A 14,269-nucleotide genomic window follows, 5' to 3' on the forward strand; every position below is an offset into this window, starting at 1 on the left:
TCACAACAGCCCTGAGGTAGTGACAATCCCAAACTCACCCAGTGAGCTTTATGGCTGAATAGGGATTTGGACCTAGTTTTCCCAGTCTGATGCACTGACAGTGACCAGTATACCAAACTGACGTGTATCATAATATGGTAATTGTGGTCACATCTTATGCTAAACCCCTGCTGCAGCCAAGGCTATATCCTCCAACAGTTCACATATGCTTGTAATGCACCCATTTTCATACCAAGGATTTTCTCCTGAGACCCTCATCTCCATTACTCATTAGTGAAAGTTCTTTTCCACCTGCTCTATACTCTGTTCATTTGCTCTGCAAGAGTCTGTCCTCCATCACAGATTTAAAAGCCAAGAGGGAATATATGTGCTTTTAGTGAAAGCAGAGCCGGTGGTAGCACTTGGCATCCTTGAGTAACTGGATGTTTATCTTGAGTCCCCCTTTAAAAAAATAAATTTCCCAACCTAGTGCTTGAAGCAGCACCAGGCAACTGGATATACCTACAATGTCCCATATTGAGGCTATATTAGGGACACTGGAAAATTTAAATGATGGCTACAGTTAGCTGCTGAGAGCTGCTTGGAACATTGCTTCTGCCAGGAACTACCAACAGAGGAGCGGACTCATCAGAGGTACTTTGCCAGGACTCCCTCAAACTGGAGCTGGCACTGGGTTAAAAATATGCTAGAACAACATTGTTGCCATACTTACATTATGAACAATTTGAAACATACCCTAGATCATTCAGACCATGGTATTTCCGATCTCTATCTATGGATGTGAAAGTTGGACAGTGAAAAAAGCGGATAAGAGAAAAATAAACTCATTTGAAATGTGGTGTTGGAGGAGAGCTTTGTGGATACCATGGATTACGAAAAAGACAAATAATTGGGTGTTAGAATAAATTAAACCAGAACTATCACTAGAAGCTAAAATGATGAAACTGAGCTTATCATACTTTGGACACATCATGAGAAGACATGATTCATTAGAAAAGATAATAATGCTGGGAAAAACAGAAGGGAGTAGAAAAAGAGGAAGACCAAACAAGAGATGGATTGATTCCATAAAGGAAGCCACAGACCTGAACTTACAAGATCTGAACAGGGTGGTTAATGACAGATGCTCTTGGAGGTTACTGATTCATAGGGTTGCCATAAGTCGTGGTCAACTTGGAGGCAGCTGTGGTATGTGAAATGGCAGGCTATGCCTTGATCGCACCTTAGCTTCCATGTACATGTGTTTACCTGGGTGTGCACTAGATGCATTTATTTTCACCCAGAGATCCTAATGTCTAGAGACCATCAGGAGTGAACTGAACTCTGATTTACCAGGTAAAGAGAGCAGAAAATAGGGACTGTCTGCAGTAAATGGTAGCAGTTGGAGCCTATGCTACCCAGCTCCCAATGTATTCACATCAGTTGTCTGTCCTCTAGAATCAGCCTGTAAGGTCAAGAGATGGACTCTTGTTTGGCTTTCCTTAACACTCAAGGCTTCTGCAGCACAGATAGTTGTCACAGCTATGAATGTAATTTATCTTGCATTCAGTTTGCAATGTAGATTCCTCTCAGATGTCATCCCATTTTCTCCCCAACACTTTCCCATTTTCTACATCTGCCTGAAAGGATGAAAGGGGAAAGAGGAACACTGAGAAAGTGATATAATTAAGAAGGGGGATCCTACTGAGAGGGGCTAAGGTTGCCCACCTGATGCTCAGAACATGAGTAATTACCAGTGCAGCAGTGGCTGAGTTTGGTATAGGGTGCTTGTATGGACAGTGCTTCTGCTTAAAGGATTGGGTTGTGCTGTTGTTTCCACAACAACTCTGCAAGCACTTTGGGGGGGGGGCAATATTCAAGCAGCAGGTGGTTCACACCCTTCCTACGTCCATGACTGGTGAGAAGTTCTAGGGTCAGCATTACCTGGATTTTGGCTTCCTTTTAGTCGGGAGACCACTGGTTTTGTAACATTTAATTTATTTATAAAAATGTACAAGAAGATCATACCTGGAGACGAACAGCATTCATACTACTAGCAGGCAGAAGACCTGCTGTCCCCCAAAGAGAGGTATCTGAAGCACCTCAGATAGTTTAGGTGCAACTCTTAGATGGTTTTAACAGTTCCACTAAAACGACAAACAATTCTCGCATATTTATATGCATTATTATACGTATATTATACACATACCTATAATATTATACACGTTTTACACATAAACACTCCAGGTTTTCTAAAGTAACCAGTACACAAACAAATATACACAACAGTGTATAACTGTATGAATATATATATAAATTTGTTAATACTTATAAAATTATGCTGCAGAAATATACCAGGTGGGTATAAAGGATGACTCTTTTATATGTATTATATGTATAAGAATATACATAGTTTTGTGTAATTTTGTATATAATTATTGGGCTTTTTCTAAAAACAACAATTTGTAAGTTGGCGCTCAATGCAAAAGGCAGTGTGATGTGGGCAAAGCTCCATTAGAAATTTTAGATCATTAGAACTGTCAAATTCTGCGTATAAATCCATTCAAACTAAATTTCCTCTCCATCCCTATGGGAACACATGCATGTACCTCCTGCATTTTCCAGGGTCTCACTGGTGGGTTCTGGCAGAGGAGGCAAAGCTCTGGGACACTTCCTACTCTCCTGGATAGGCAGAAGTGGTTTGTAGCTGCGTTTCATTCTTCAGACAAGCTAAATATTGTGCTTGTTTTCTTTGCAACCAATATTATTGGCCTCCTTCTGTCTCATTCTAATCATGACTTCCTTGCTGTTCCTTTAATAAACTTGTACCTTTAGTTTTGCCATAATTAGGCTGAAGTGATGTGTTTCCACACTGGGTTGATTTGGAGTGAAATAGAACACTTTCTATGGTTTATAAATGTAGCATTCTTTTGTTTATACCCTGAAGTGGTACTGCCCAAGAAAAGCTCTGCAGAAGGTTGGGGGAGAGAGTAGGTTTTTTTCAGGTAAAGCTAGACATGAGGGTGCCTTTGGGTCACCTGGGGTCAGTTCTACATCCAATTTTCTAGATAAATAAATAAAATCCCAAGATTATCCTAACTTAGTGGTGGATATAAATTCTCCCTTGGAAAATATTTAGTACCCCCCCAAATTGTTTGTTGTTATGTGCCTCCAAGTCGACTACGACGTATGGCAACCCTATGAATCAGTGACCTCCAAGAGCATCTGTCATGAACCACCCTGACACCCCCAAATAAGTGGAAATAATTTTAGGAGGTCACCTTTGCTCAACCCTATTGTTCTTTACATGCACAAACACTTTACCCTTCTCCTGGCTGCAGGGTGGGGACAAGAGTCATCTCTCTACTCACCATCATCAAGCCTTCTTAGTTCCCCTGGAGATTCCTGACCAGGACATCACCAGCTCTACACTCTTTTGTCAAACTGGAGATTCTAGCCAAATATTTCCTCAGCCCTCAGGGTGACCCACACTGAGATTCACATAAGTCTTCTGGAAACTTCATAACAATATCCTACATTGATGTCAATATGTTTTGCTCTACAGGGCAAATAGCAGCTGGGGGTGTAATTTTAATTAGGAAACCATTATATGGGGAAAGTTAACTGCTCCTGTATAATTTATACAGGTTACAGAATTCAAGTTTTCTTGGCAGAGAATTTGTATTTTTTTAAAGAACATAACTGTGCAGTTCAATTCTGTGCAAGTTTCCTCAGAGCTGGAAGTAGGTTCTACTACTATCAGTGGGGTTTGCCCATAAGTGTGCATAGTATTGCAGCCCTGGTGAATGCTTACTTTATTTTTTCTAATAAAATTCTGCACTAGTCAAAGCTTGCTTTGTTTTTAAAATGTCTCATTTATTTGGACCTGGTCCCATAATCTCAGTGCCAACACTTATTAAGTGTTATTAATAAGCCTACAATTCTGGACTAATCAGCAATTTTCCTAACCAGCATGTTATTAAGGACTTGACAATTCATGAATATAATTCTAATAGTGAAGTCAGGTGGCTGTGTGTGTCTACTAGTCTGGAAGTGAAATGGGGCCACACAGACATCAGGTAGGTATGTCTACATAGAAAATGGCATTACAGACAACAAAGGCCAAAACCTCCATGATGGCAATCAGAATGAATTTAAAGAATGTTGATGGCCTAGGGTGTCTAAAGAAATCAGAAGTCTGGCAAATGTAGCCCTCTTCAGACGTTCTTCTTCAGGGTTAAGTAAACACATGAGGGGAGGCAGTGGGGACAAATGAACTAGCTCTGCCTCCGTTGCCATTCCAGTCACCCTCCACAAGTTTGGAGTGCAAAGCCCTGAACTGGGGAGCCTCCTATACTTGTGAAGGCTCCCCACACATTTTAGAACCTTAAAATGAGTGAAATACTCAGGTGTAGAGAAAAGTGTCATTATCTCTTCCCTGCTCCTGAAACTGACCCCCTACTCCAAGAGGCTAGGTGGAGCTATAAAACAAGTACTCTGCTTAGGGGGTGGGGATACACTGCAACATTTTGTTGCAGGTCCCACTAATAAGAACAGTTTCCAGATGTTGTTGGACAATAGCACCCATAATCCGTGACCATTTGGTCACAATGGCTGGTGTTCATGGGGCCTGGAGTCTAGCAACATCTGGAAAGCACCAGGTTCCTCACTCCAGACCTAAAAGTAAAGAAAGACAGAGGGCATAGGTAGACTAATGTGGCATTCGTGGCACGAAGCACCTTTTTCATCAGTTATGGCATGCACACCAGCTGTGATCCCTCTCGGACAGAGATAGCATGGCCATAGTTATCTATACTTTAGCAAACTCAGAACAGAATACTACAATGTGTTGTAGAACATGAGCCTGCCTTTAAAGACTACTTGAAAAAGTTCACTTGGTTCAGAGGAACATAGCCACTAGATTGTTGATTGGGACTGGTCAGATGAAACATATCTCATCAGTTGTTAAAATCATTTCACCGACTTCTGGTCCATTTCTGAGCACAATTTAAAGTGATGTTTTTTAATCATTAAAGTCCTATATATAGCTTGAGACATGTTGCTGTAGCGTACAAGTGCTGTATGCCTTGATGGCTCATCCAGACGACTGCAAAATGTGTGACAAAATAATGGGCATTTCCTGCCCTGCATATGAGTGGTTTGCTACAGCGTCCCCTCCGCCCGGAACCATAGAGACTGGAGAACAATAGAGCAAGAAAGTGTCACACCCCCTTCTCCCTTTCTTTCCCAGGGGAAATGATCTGAAACAAAAACCCCAGCAAGTAGGATGAAATTGACAAAGCTTCCCAGAGGCAGGTGTGAAACCGACCAGCAGCCCCTTTCTTGTTTGTATTTGCTATATTATGCTTAAACAAATGTATGCTTTTCTGCCTTTATGCATATACACACTGGCAATTGCACTTATTTCTCCAAAAAATTGGATATACTGCGCAGATGCAGAAATACGCTTTTGCGCAGAAGCAGATACCGCAGTTAAGGTTGGTTGGTAGTGGAGAGAGAAGTGATTGCCTGCCATTGCATCTTTCCACCCCCCCCCCTGGGGGTTCCATCGGGAGGCAGAGTGGGGATGGGGGAGTCCTCACGAGGGCTGCGGAGCCAGCTCTCCCCTTTTCTTGGGGAGTGGAGGGGGCGTGATGACAACGGAGAGGGGAGAGGAGGGATTGCGGTGGCGGCTTGGAGGCTGGGTTGCTCTGGCGCCTCTCCAGCTGCCCGCAATGATAACGAAAGTGCGGGGCTCCGAGCCGGCAGCTGCTTGCAAGTCCTGGCATGGATCAGGCAGGAGGAAGGGTGGATGACGGAGCAGCAGCAGCTGGGGCGGAAGCTGTCTTTGCAAGCTCTTTGCAGGAGTAGCATCCCGGGATGGGAAGCAAGCTGGGACCTGTGGGGGTGGCGGTGAGGGGACTGGGCGCGGAGGGAGGGGGCGCTGAGCAGGAGGAGGTGGTAACGGCGATGTTTGCGGATACCGCAGTTAACGTTGCTGAATCAAATATACACAAAAAGACAGAGGCTGGTAGAGTGCAGGTGGGGTGGCAGTAGCGCTGAGGATGAGGGTGACAGCAAAGGAACATGCTCTCGCCATCCGATCATACTGTGTGTATATCAAAAGCAGTTTAACCAGGCAGAAGAATAGTTCCGTTTTGCATAATAGCGCAAATCAATGCAAGCACATTTGTGGAAGCAGCAGCAAGATGGGTAAACTTGAATGGGAAACACATATCACGTTAAAGCGCATGCGCATAACTGATCAAGGTGGAAGGGGAGAGAGGAGCACACGTCATATTTTCCCCACCAATTGGATGATAGTGGGTTGTGTCAGGGGCGGAGCTCGGAAAAAAGCGAGAAGAATGCCGCATCTTCCAGCTGCGTGTGCGGCCAGAAAAAAGCGTGTTTTTAAAAGGGGCAAGTGAGGACTCTCGGATGACACAGCGGATATGGAAAACCTGGATTATCCCGCTCCGTTTGGATGACCTCATACCTCTGTATGTGCTGAATTACCACAGAAGACGAGGGCAAGGCTATCTGCGCCTTGTTCCTTGCTGCCACTCTCATGGATGGGTTCCTTGTTGCTCATCTGCTGTGTCCACTGGCCTGTGTGTGTTGTTGTTTAACGCCAGATCAGTACACAATAAGACCACTGTCATCCATGATTTGATTGTGGATGAAGGTGCTGATTTGGTGTGCATTACCGAGACTTGGGTAGGTGAGCTTGGAGGAGTGGATCTGACCCAGCTTTGCCCACCTGGATACTCGGTGCAACACCAGCACAGGCTGCAGGAACAGAGGGGGGAGGAATTGCTGTGATCTACAGAACTTCCATCTCTGTCACCAGGAAACCACTCTGTCCTGGAGCTGGCTGTGAGGGCCTGCACCTGGTGTCGGGCCAAGGAGACAGTAAACTAGGGTTGCTGCTGGTGTACCATCCACCCTTCTGCCTGGCAGCTTCTCTGACCGAGCTAGGAGAGGCCGTCTCGGCTGTGGTGTTGGAGGAGCCCAGAACAATAGTGCTGGGTGATTTCAATGTCCATGCTGAGGCTGCCTCTAGTGTTCCGGCTCGGGACTTCATGGCCTCCATGACAACCATGTCTCAAGTTGTGACTGGCCTAACGCATGGGGCAGGGCACACTCTCGGCTTGGTTTTTGCTCCAGATGGAGGAAGGGGTGGTCTGGAGATGGGGGTGTGTGGATGTCACCCCATTGTCATGGTCAGATCACTTCCTGGTGATGTTTAGACTTATGGCTCCAATCCTTCCCTGCAGGGGTGGTGGACAGATTAAGATGGTCTGCCCCCGGAGCCTAATGGAATCCTCAGGATTCCTGAATGCCCTGGGGGAGTTCCCAGTAGATAGAGCGAAGCCCTTATCATGCTGTGGAACAGAGAGGCGCGTTAGGCTCTCGACATAGTTGCCCCCGAGCGCCCTCTCCGGCATTGTGGAGCCTGGTTTGCACCTTGGTACACCAGTGAGCTAAGGGCAATGAAACATGGATGACAGCTAGAGCGCAAGTGGCAAAAGACGTGCTGTGAGGCTGATCGGGCATGAGTAAAACATCATAACCGTGCCTACTGTGTGGTGGTGAGGGCAGCGAAGAAGGCCCACTTCTCTGCCTCCATCGCATCCTCAAGTAGCCGTCCAGTGGAGCTTTTCCGTATCATCAGGGGTCTGTTGACATCAGCTCCAGGAAATGGAGTTTTAGATTCTTTGGAGGCCCACTGTGAATTGTTCACAAGGCACTGTAAGGATAACGTTGCTCGCCTCTGTAGAGGTCTTGATGCCCCATCCACATCTATTGTGGTCCCCAATGAGGTATCCAGTGTCCGCTGCAACTTCTTGGGAACAGTTTCAGTTGATGCGGCCTGATGATGTAGATAAGGTGCTTGCCATGATGCGGCCAGCAACGTGTCCTCTCTATCCTTGCCCTTCTGGGCTTATTAAAACTTGCCAAGGGGATTTGACTGAGTGGATCCAGGGTGTGGTCAATGCATCATTGTGGGAGCGAGTGGTTTCAGCCACCTTGAAAGAGGCGGTGATCCGATCACTCCTGAAAAAGCCCATCCTGGACACATTGGTTTGTGACAACTACCGACTGGTTGCAAATACCCCCTCTTTAGGGAAGGTGATCAAGAGGGTTGTGGCACAGCAGTTGCAAGTACTCTTGGATGAAACAGATTATCTTGACCCATCCCAGTCTGGGTTCAGGCCTGGTTATGGGAATGAATCGGCCTTGGTCACCCTTTATCGGGAGAAGGACAGGGGGACCCTATGATTCTTACTTGATCTCTCAGCTGCTTTTGATACCATTGACCATGGTATACTTCTGGGCCAACTTGGTGAGATGCGTATTGGAGGCACTGTTTTACAGTGGTTCCAATCCTATCTCCAGGGTTGCTCTCAGAGAATAGCATTGGGTGACTGTCTTTTGGCCCCCTGGCAGTTGTGCTGTGGAGTGCCGCAGGGTACCATCTTGTTCCCCATGCTGTTTAACATCTATATGAAGCCCTTGGGAGCAGTCATCAGGAGCTTTGGGGCAAGGTGTCAGCAGTATGCTGACAATACCCAGCTTTATATCTCCGTAACATCGGAATCGAGAGAGGCCGTGCAAGCCCTTGACCACTGCCTGGACTCGGTGGTGGGCTGGATGAGGGCCAATAAACTGAGTCTGAATCCTAGCAAGACAAAGGCACTGTGGGCTGGTGGTTCCCAAGTTCAGACAATTGGTCAGTTGCCTGCTTTGGATGGGGTCGTACTCCCTCTGGAAGAGCAGGTCCATAGTCTGGGAGTGTTCCTGGATCCATCTTTGTCGCTAGAGGCCCAGGTGACCTCAGTAGCTAGGAGTGCCTTTTACCAGCTTCAGCTGGTAAGACAGCTGTGGCTGTTTCTGGACCAGGATAGCCTGACCACTGTTGTCCATGCACTGGTAACCTCCAGGCTGGATTACTGTAATGAGCTGTATGTGGGGCTGCGCTTGAGGTTGGTCTGAAGCTGCAGCTGGTGCAAAAAGTGGTGGTGAGACTGCTCACTGGGGCAGGATATTGCCAACATGTCACCCCGCTGCTGAAAGAATTGTACTGGCTGCCCATTTGCTGCCGGGCCAAGTTCAAGGTTCTAGTTTTGGTGTACAAAGCCCCATACAGCTTGGGACCAGGATACCTGAAAGACCGTCTTACCCTTATATACCCAGCCGATCACTGCGCTCTGCAGGTGAGGGCCTCCTGCAGATACCATCTTATCAGGAGGTTCGTTCTGCACAACATAGGAAAAGGACCTTTAGTGTGGTGGCACCTACCCTGTAGAATTCCCTCCCCTTAAATATTAGGCAGGCGCCATCTCTGCTATCTTTTCGGCACCTTTTGAAGACTTTCCTCTTTCAACAAGCCTTTTAAGTTGAGACCTATCCCAGTCTACATCTGTGTTGGAATTGCTTTTAATATGTTTCATTTAAAAAAAATGTTTTTAACCCTTTTTAAAGATGTTTTTAAAGCTTTAAAAAATGTTTTAAAGGTTGTTTTGTTTTAATGTATTTTATGGTGGTTTTATGATGTTTTGATGTGTTTTTAGAGCTTTTGTTTGCCTCTCTGGGCTCCTGCTGGGAGGAAGGGTGGGATATAAATCAAATATTTAATAAATAAATAAATAAATAAATGTGTGTCCCCCCCTCTCTCTCTCACACACACAGCTACATGTGAATACCTTTTCTTTCTGCAACTGTATTACTTTATCTCCGCCCAGCAACAGGGAGCAGTGTCCCCCATTCACAAGGTTAGTCCAGCCATTTTTGACCAAACATTCCTGTTCTCTTTTGGTGTAGAGGAGGGCCATGTCCTGGATGCATGGAACAAAACCAGCCACTGTACAAATGGAATTCCACTGTAGCCCCCAAAAGGGAAGGAATGAGTGTGGTCACAGAACCACTGCAATCTCCCCCTTCCTTCTCAAAGGAAGGCTGTGGCATGAGTGCTGCAGAGCATTCAGATGGCACCACTCCCTCTTCTCTCTCACTCTTTCTCAAACCCCTACTGGGCATTCAGGCAAGGTACTTCCAGGCTAGGTGTGTGGCTGGAATCTTAAATTTGCCTTTCTGTCATGTTTTCCCTCTTCTGTCCTGGGCTGAGCACATAAAATTTGTCAGTAGCCAGAGCAACAGACAATCTCTATCCCTGTGTAACTGCAGTATAGGATTGCTCTGCCCATAAGGCTGCAATCCTAAACTCACTGATATGGGAGTAAATTCTGTTGATCTTAGGGCTTCGTAGCAAATACACTGTTTTTGCCATCATAATAGGTTTGCAAGGTCCACACTTTATGCCCAAAGGTAGCTTCAAATCCGTTGTTTTCCATTCACACAAGTAGGTGTTCCTCTAGGAAGGATTAGTGTTGCTCTTTCCTTGTGGCCCTGCCCTCAAATTTTACATTTTTACTCCCTCCGGTTGCTCAGTTACTGGGCATGTGCAAATATTTTTGACCTGTGCAGTATTTCCACTCCCTTCTGCTCCCACCACTTCCTGAAGTTCAGTGGCTGAAAAGAAGTGGAGTAATCTGCCCTCACCTTCTCTGCTGCCCCTTGCTTTTTTCCCCACTGGAAAAACAAATATATCAGTATTGTAAAGAAAATATCAATACCAACATCAATATTTTCTCAAAATATCAATACCAATATTTTCTTTAAAATATCGATATTAATATCTATATTTTGAGGTGACTTTTTGAGAAAGAATTATAAAATCTAATGGCAATTTATCACTTGTTACAAGGAGTGAAGGAAGTTTATTTGGGGAGAAAGGGAGAAAAGAAGGGAGGGCTGAAGCAAACTGTGAAGGGGGAAGGACAGAGCAGTTGGAAGTTGCTAGATAAACCACCGGAAACAAATGGAATTGATGGGAGAGTTAGTGGGTAGAGAAAGGGGAGTAGCTGAAAGCGATGATTCACCTGCCCACTAAAAACCATTGAAGAAAATCACATGCAAGTGTGTGGGGCGGAGTGGAGCCATATTGTTCTAAACTTTTCCTATTATCAGTGGATTGGGTTAGTACTAGGGTTGCCAGGTTCCTGACCTGAGACTGATCCTGTATCTTTAGGAGAAGAGAAAGTCAGCCAAGTGCAGGTGTTCTTGCAACACTGCAATGGGAAAAACCACAAGGTGGAATTCTCCCTTTCCCCTGCACAACTTTTAAAGATACAGAAGACCTCTTGGTTGCCAGGCCCGGCATTCCCAAGTGATGCTTGATGGGCCTGCTCAGTTATGGTCCTCAAAATTAGTGAACACTCTTTTGCTTCAGCAAGCATGTGGAAGATAAATCCCCACCCTCTTCAGATCCTATTGTGGTTGGAGTAGAAAATTCTGTAACTATTTATTTTATTATTTATTATTTTATTTATATCCCGCCCTTTCTCCCAGCAGGAGCCCAGTAATAAAACTACTATGGTTTTATTACACTTGGGCTTTTCTGTTGTTAATAAGTGAAATGTTATTGATGTAACTATATCTTTTATTGTGTTTATATATTGTAAGCCATCCTGAGGGATTTCTTTAAAAAATGTGTGGCAGAATATAAACATGAATAATAAATAGCAAATCCTCAGCAATCTTGCTCATATTTAAGTCACCTTGAGAACTCTGTGGGACTTCTGAGTAAACATGCATAAGGCTCATGACCTGTAACCCTAGTAAGCAGCCTGCTTACTTGGATGTAAGCTATCTAAAAAGCAACAGGTCTAAAGTCAATTCATTTCAACCCATGACAGCCATGGCTTTTAACCAGTAGTGTGGGAACAGCAGAACAACCGGAGACATTCCAGTGCTTAAGCAGGAACTATTTATTGTTATAAACTGTCTGGGAAATCCAGGAAAATGGGCTGGTTCAATACAGCAACAATGAAACAGCTTGTCTTTTGAGCCTAGCTCTTCCTGTGTCCTTGAGATGATATACCAGCAACTACTACTACCTGAAAGGAGTGTGTGTTTACTAGATTGAAAATGAAATGGACTGCCTTCAAGTCAATTCTGACTTATGTGGGGATTTGCACCCTGCTCTCCCAGGTTGTAGTCCAACACCTTGACCACTACACCACACTGGTTCTCATTTACTAGATTACAGTGCTGTAAAACTTGTAAAAACTGCTAACACCGTGCTGGCCTGAAACATTCTGCCATGCTCTGTTGCTGCTGGAAAATGTAGTAAGGCATCATACAGATAGGGATGGAGGAGAAATTTGATTCAGTTCATGTTTAAAGGTGAACCTATCAAATCACACTTTTCAAAACAATATATAAACCATAACACAGACTTCTTAAGAAGTTCATACATCTCTGAATTTTGCAATGCAATTCTCCAAAAATGTGCATGTTAGGAGAAAGTCACACTAAGATGCTGATTAATTTTCATGAGGGCTTTAAAAAAATTCACAAACTTGTCAAAATAAGGAAAACTGAACTTGACTAGAAAAATGAGAAACTGAAATCGACAAATTTGCCCAGCCCTAGATGCAGCCAATTTATGCTGCGTTAGCCCACGGCTGTGTGCTTGTGCTGCAATAGGATTAATTGGCTTTTGGTATACCATCACAAGCCATCCTAAATGTGTGTGAGGATGTTCCGAAAGCTCTATCCAGTTTGACTTCTGTCTATGGCAGCACAACTGCATAAGCAACTTCAAAAGGGCCGACTTAAGATCAACTTTACAAGGGTTGATTTGCTCCTGCCTGGAACAGATGCTATAATCTGCCTTTACGTGCAATTAAGTATAAAAACAGCCCTGCTGAATCAGACCAAAGGGTAATCTAGGCCACCAACCTGTTATCCATATTAGCCAATGTGTAGCATTGCCAGGTTTTCAGGTTTCACCTGGAGATTCTGTTTTTTGGGGGTACTCCATGGGTCTCTGGGCAAGGCACCCCAAGGTTTCTGGTTGGCTGAGGGGCATGATAATGGTCCCAAATCTCCCTTCACCCAAGGAGATTTGGGGCTGTTGATGCGCACCCCTGCTTCACAGTTGGCTGCATTCAATTGGCAGGGCAAGGAGGAGGTGCCTCCTCACCCCACCTGTTGAATGCAGTTGGCACTGAGGTGTGGGGTATGGCAACGGGGCCAAATCAGAGATTTGGGACCATTGTCATGCCACTGGCTTTGGAGACAGCTGCATTCAATTCTGGGGGCGAGGAGGAGGACATTCCACTGTGCCCCCCTGATGGGATGCAGCTGGCTCCAGGACCTGCCCGTGACTTCACTAGGGCCTGCCCCTGAAATCCCAGGATTTGCAATGCTTCCGACCTGGCAACCCTACCAACCAGATGTCTATGAAAAACCCACAATCTGGACATAAAGGCAATAACCCCCTCCCACTGTAATTCCCCAGCAACTGCAAAGTAGCTGCTAGTAGACAGCTGTCATGACTGGTAGCTAGGGATGGAGAAGAATATCTGCTAAATCAGACTTAGTACCAGATTCCAACTGAATTCAACAGAACACTATCTTTTCGGACCAGCACTGATTTCTTGTGGTGGGCTGCAGCTGTAATTAGCATGGAGTTTGTAGCCGTGGATGCAATTGGCACACATTTCCCCCCCAATTTTTTCCTCTTATTTTACCTAGTTATCTTCATAATTTCCTCAAAGTTGCTGCATTCGTAACAGTGTAGGTGTGATAACGATTGTCATTTGTCTATTATACATTACCAAAAAAACCGCATTATCGCCACATAACGCAAAAAAATTGGCTTCCTGCCCTGCCCTAAGCAATATGCGCCATTAATGCTAATTGTCAAATCATCCTGCAATTTCATGTTTTTCCAAAAAGACAGCTCAGAGTATTCTGAATCTCCATCCTCTTGTGCAAGAAACATTATGATGATGAGACAGACTGACCCACACAACCTGCTCCACTTTCATTGCTGCTGTCCTCAGCTCATCAAGGGCTCTCTCGCTCTCTCGCTCTCTCTGTGTGCTTAATGTGTGTGTGTGAATAAAAATACAGGGTGATACTAGTGGTGCTGCTGCTGCTGACAAACTATTCAAGAACAGTGAATAGAGAAAGGAGGGGAATCAGTTAGCCCAACACAAGAGACAGACTCAAAGGCGATTATCTGCCTCATTGATATGTAAATAGGAAAAAAAGCACGTGGAACACTGTGATCATTCACATAAGCATTTACGTTAAAAATTATGAATTTTTTTCGCCACCCCCCCCCCATGGATCGAATCACCAAAAAACCCACAGCGGATCAAATCAGCAAGCACCAAAGCCAGCGGGAACAAAAAAAGGGCAGATCAGGATTGAA

The 14,269-nt window shown here is 44.9% G+C and overlaps 1 protein-coding gene across 1 annotated transcript in view; it reads right to left on the reverse strand.

Moving 5' to 3' along the window:
* The window catches only part of LOC133382000 (uncharacterized), a 28,859-nt gene extending 22,780 nt beyond the window's left edge, over window positions 1-6,079 (reverse strand). Inside the window, exons 1-3 of the mRNA XM_061621641.1 lie at window positions 5,993-6,079; window positions 5,583-5,878; window positions 4,650-4,656 (exon numbers count right to left, since the gene is read on the reverse strand). Coding sequence (XP_061477625.1) covers window positions 4,650-4,656; window positions 5,583-5,878; window positions 5,993-6,079 — 390 coding nt within the window. The remainder of the gene's footprint in view (window positions 1-4,649; window positions 4,657-5,582; window positions 5,879-5,992) is intronic.
* Window positions 6,080-14,269: the final 8,190 nt, after the last annotated feature.

This window comes from Rhineura floridana, chromosome 3 (assembly GCF_030035675.1).
Source record: "Rhineura floridana isolate rRhiFlo1 chromosome 3, rRhiFlo1.hap2, whole genome shotgun sequence".
NCBI lineage: Eukaryota > Metazoa > Chordata > Lepidosauria > Squamata > Rhineuridae > Rhineura > Rhineura floridana.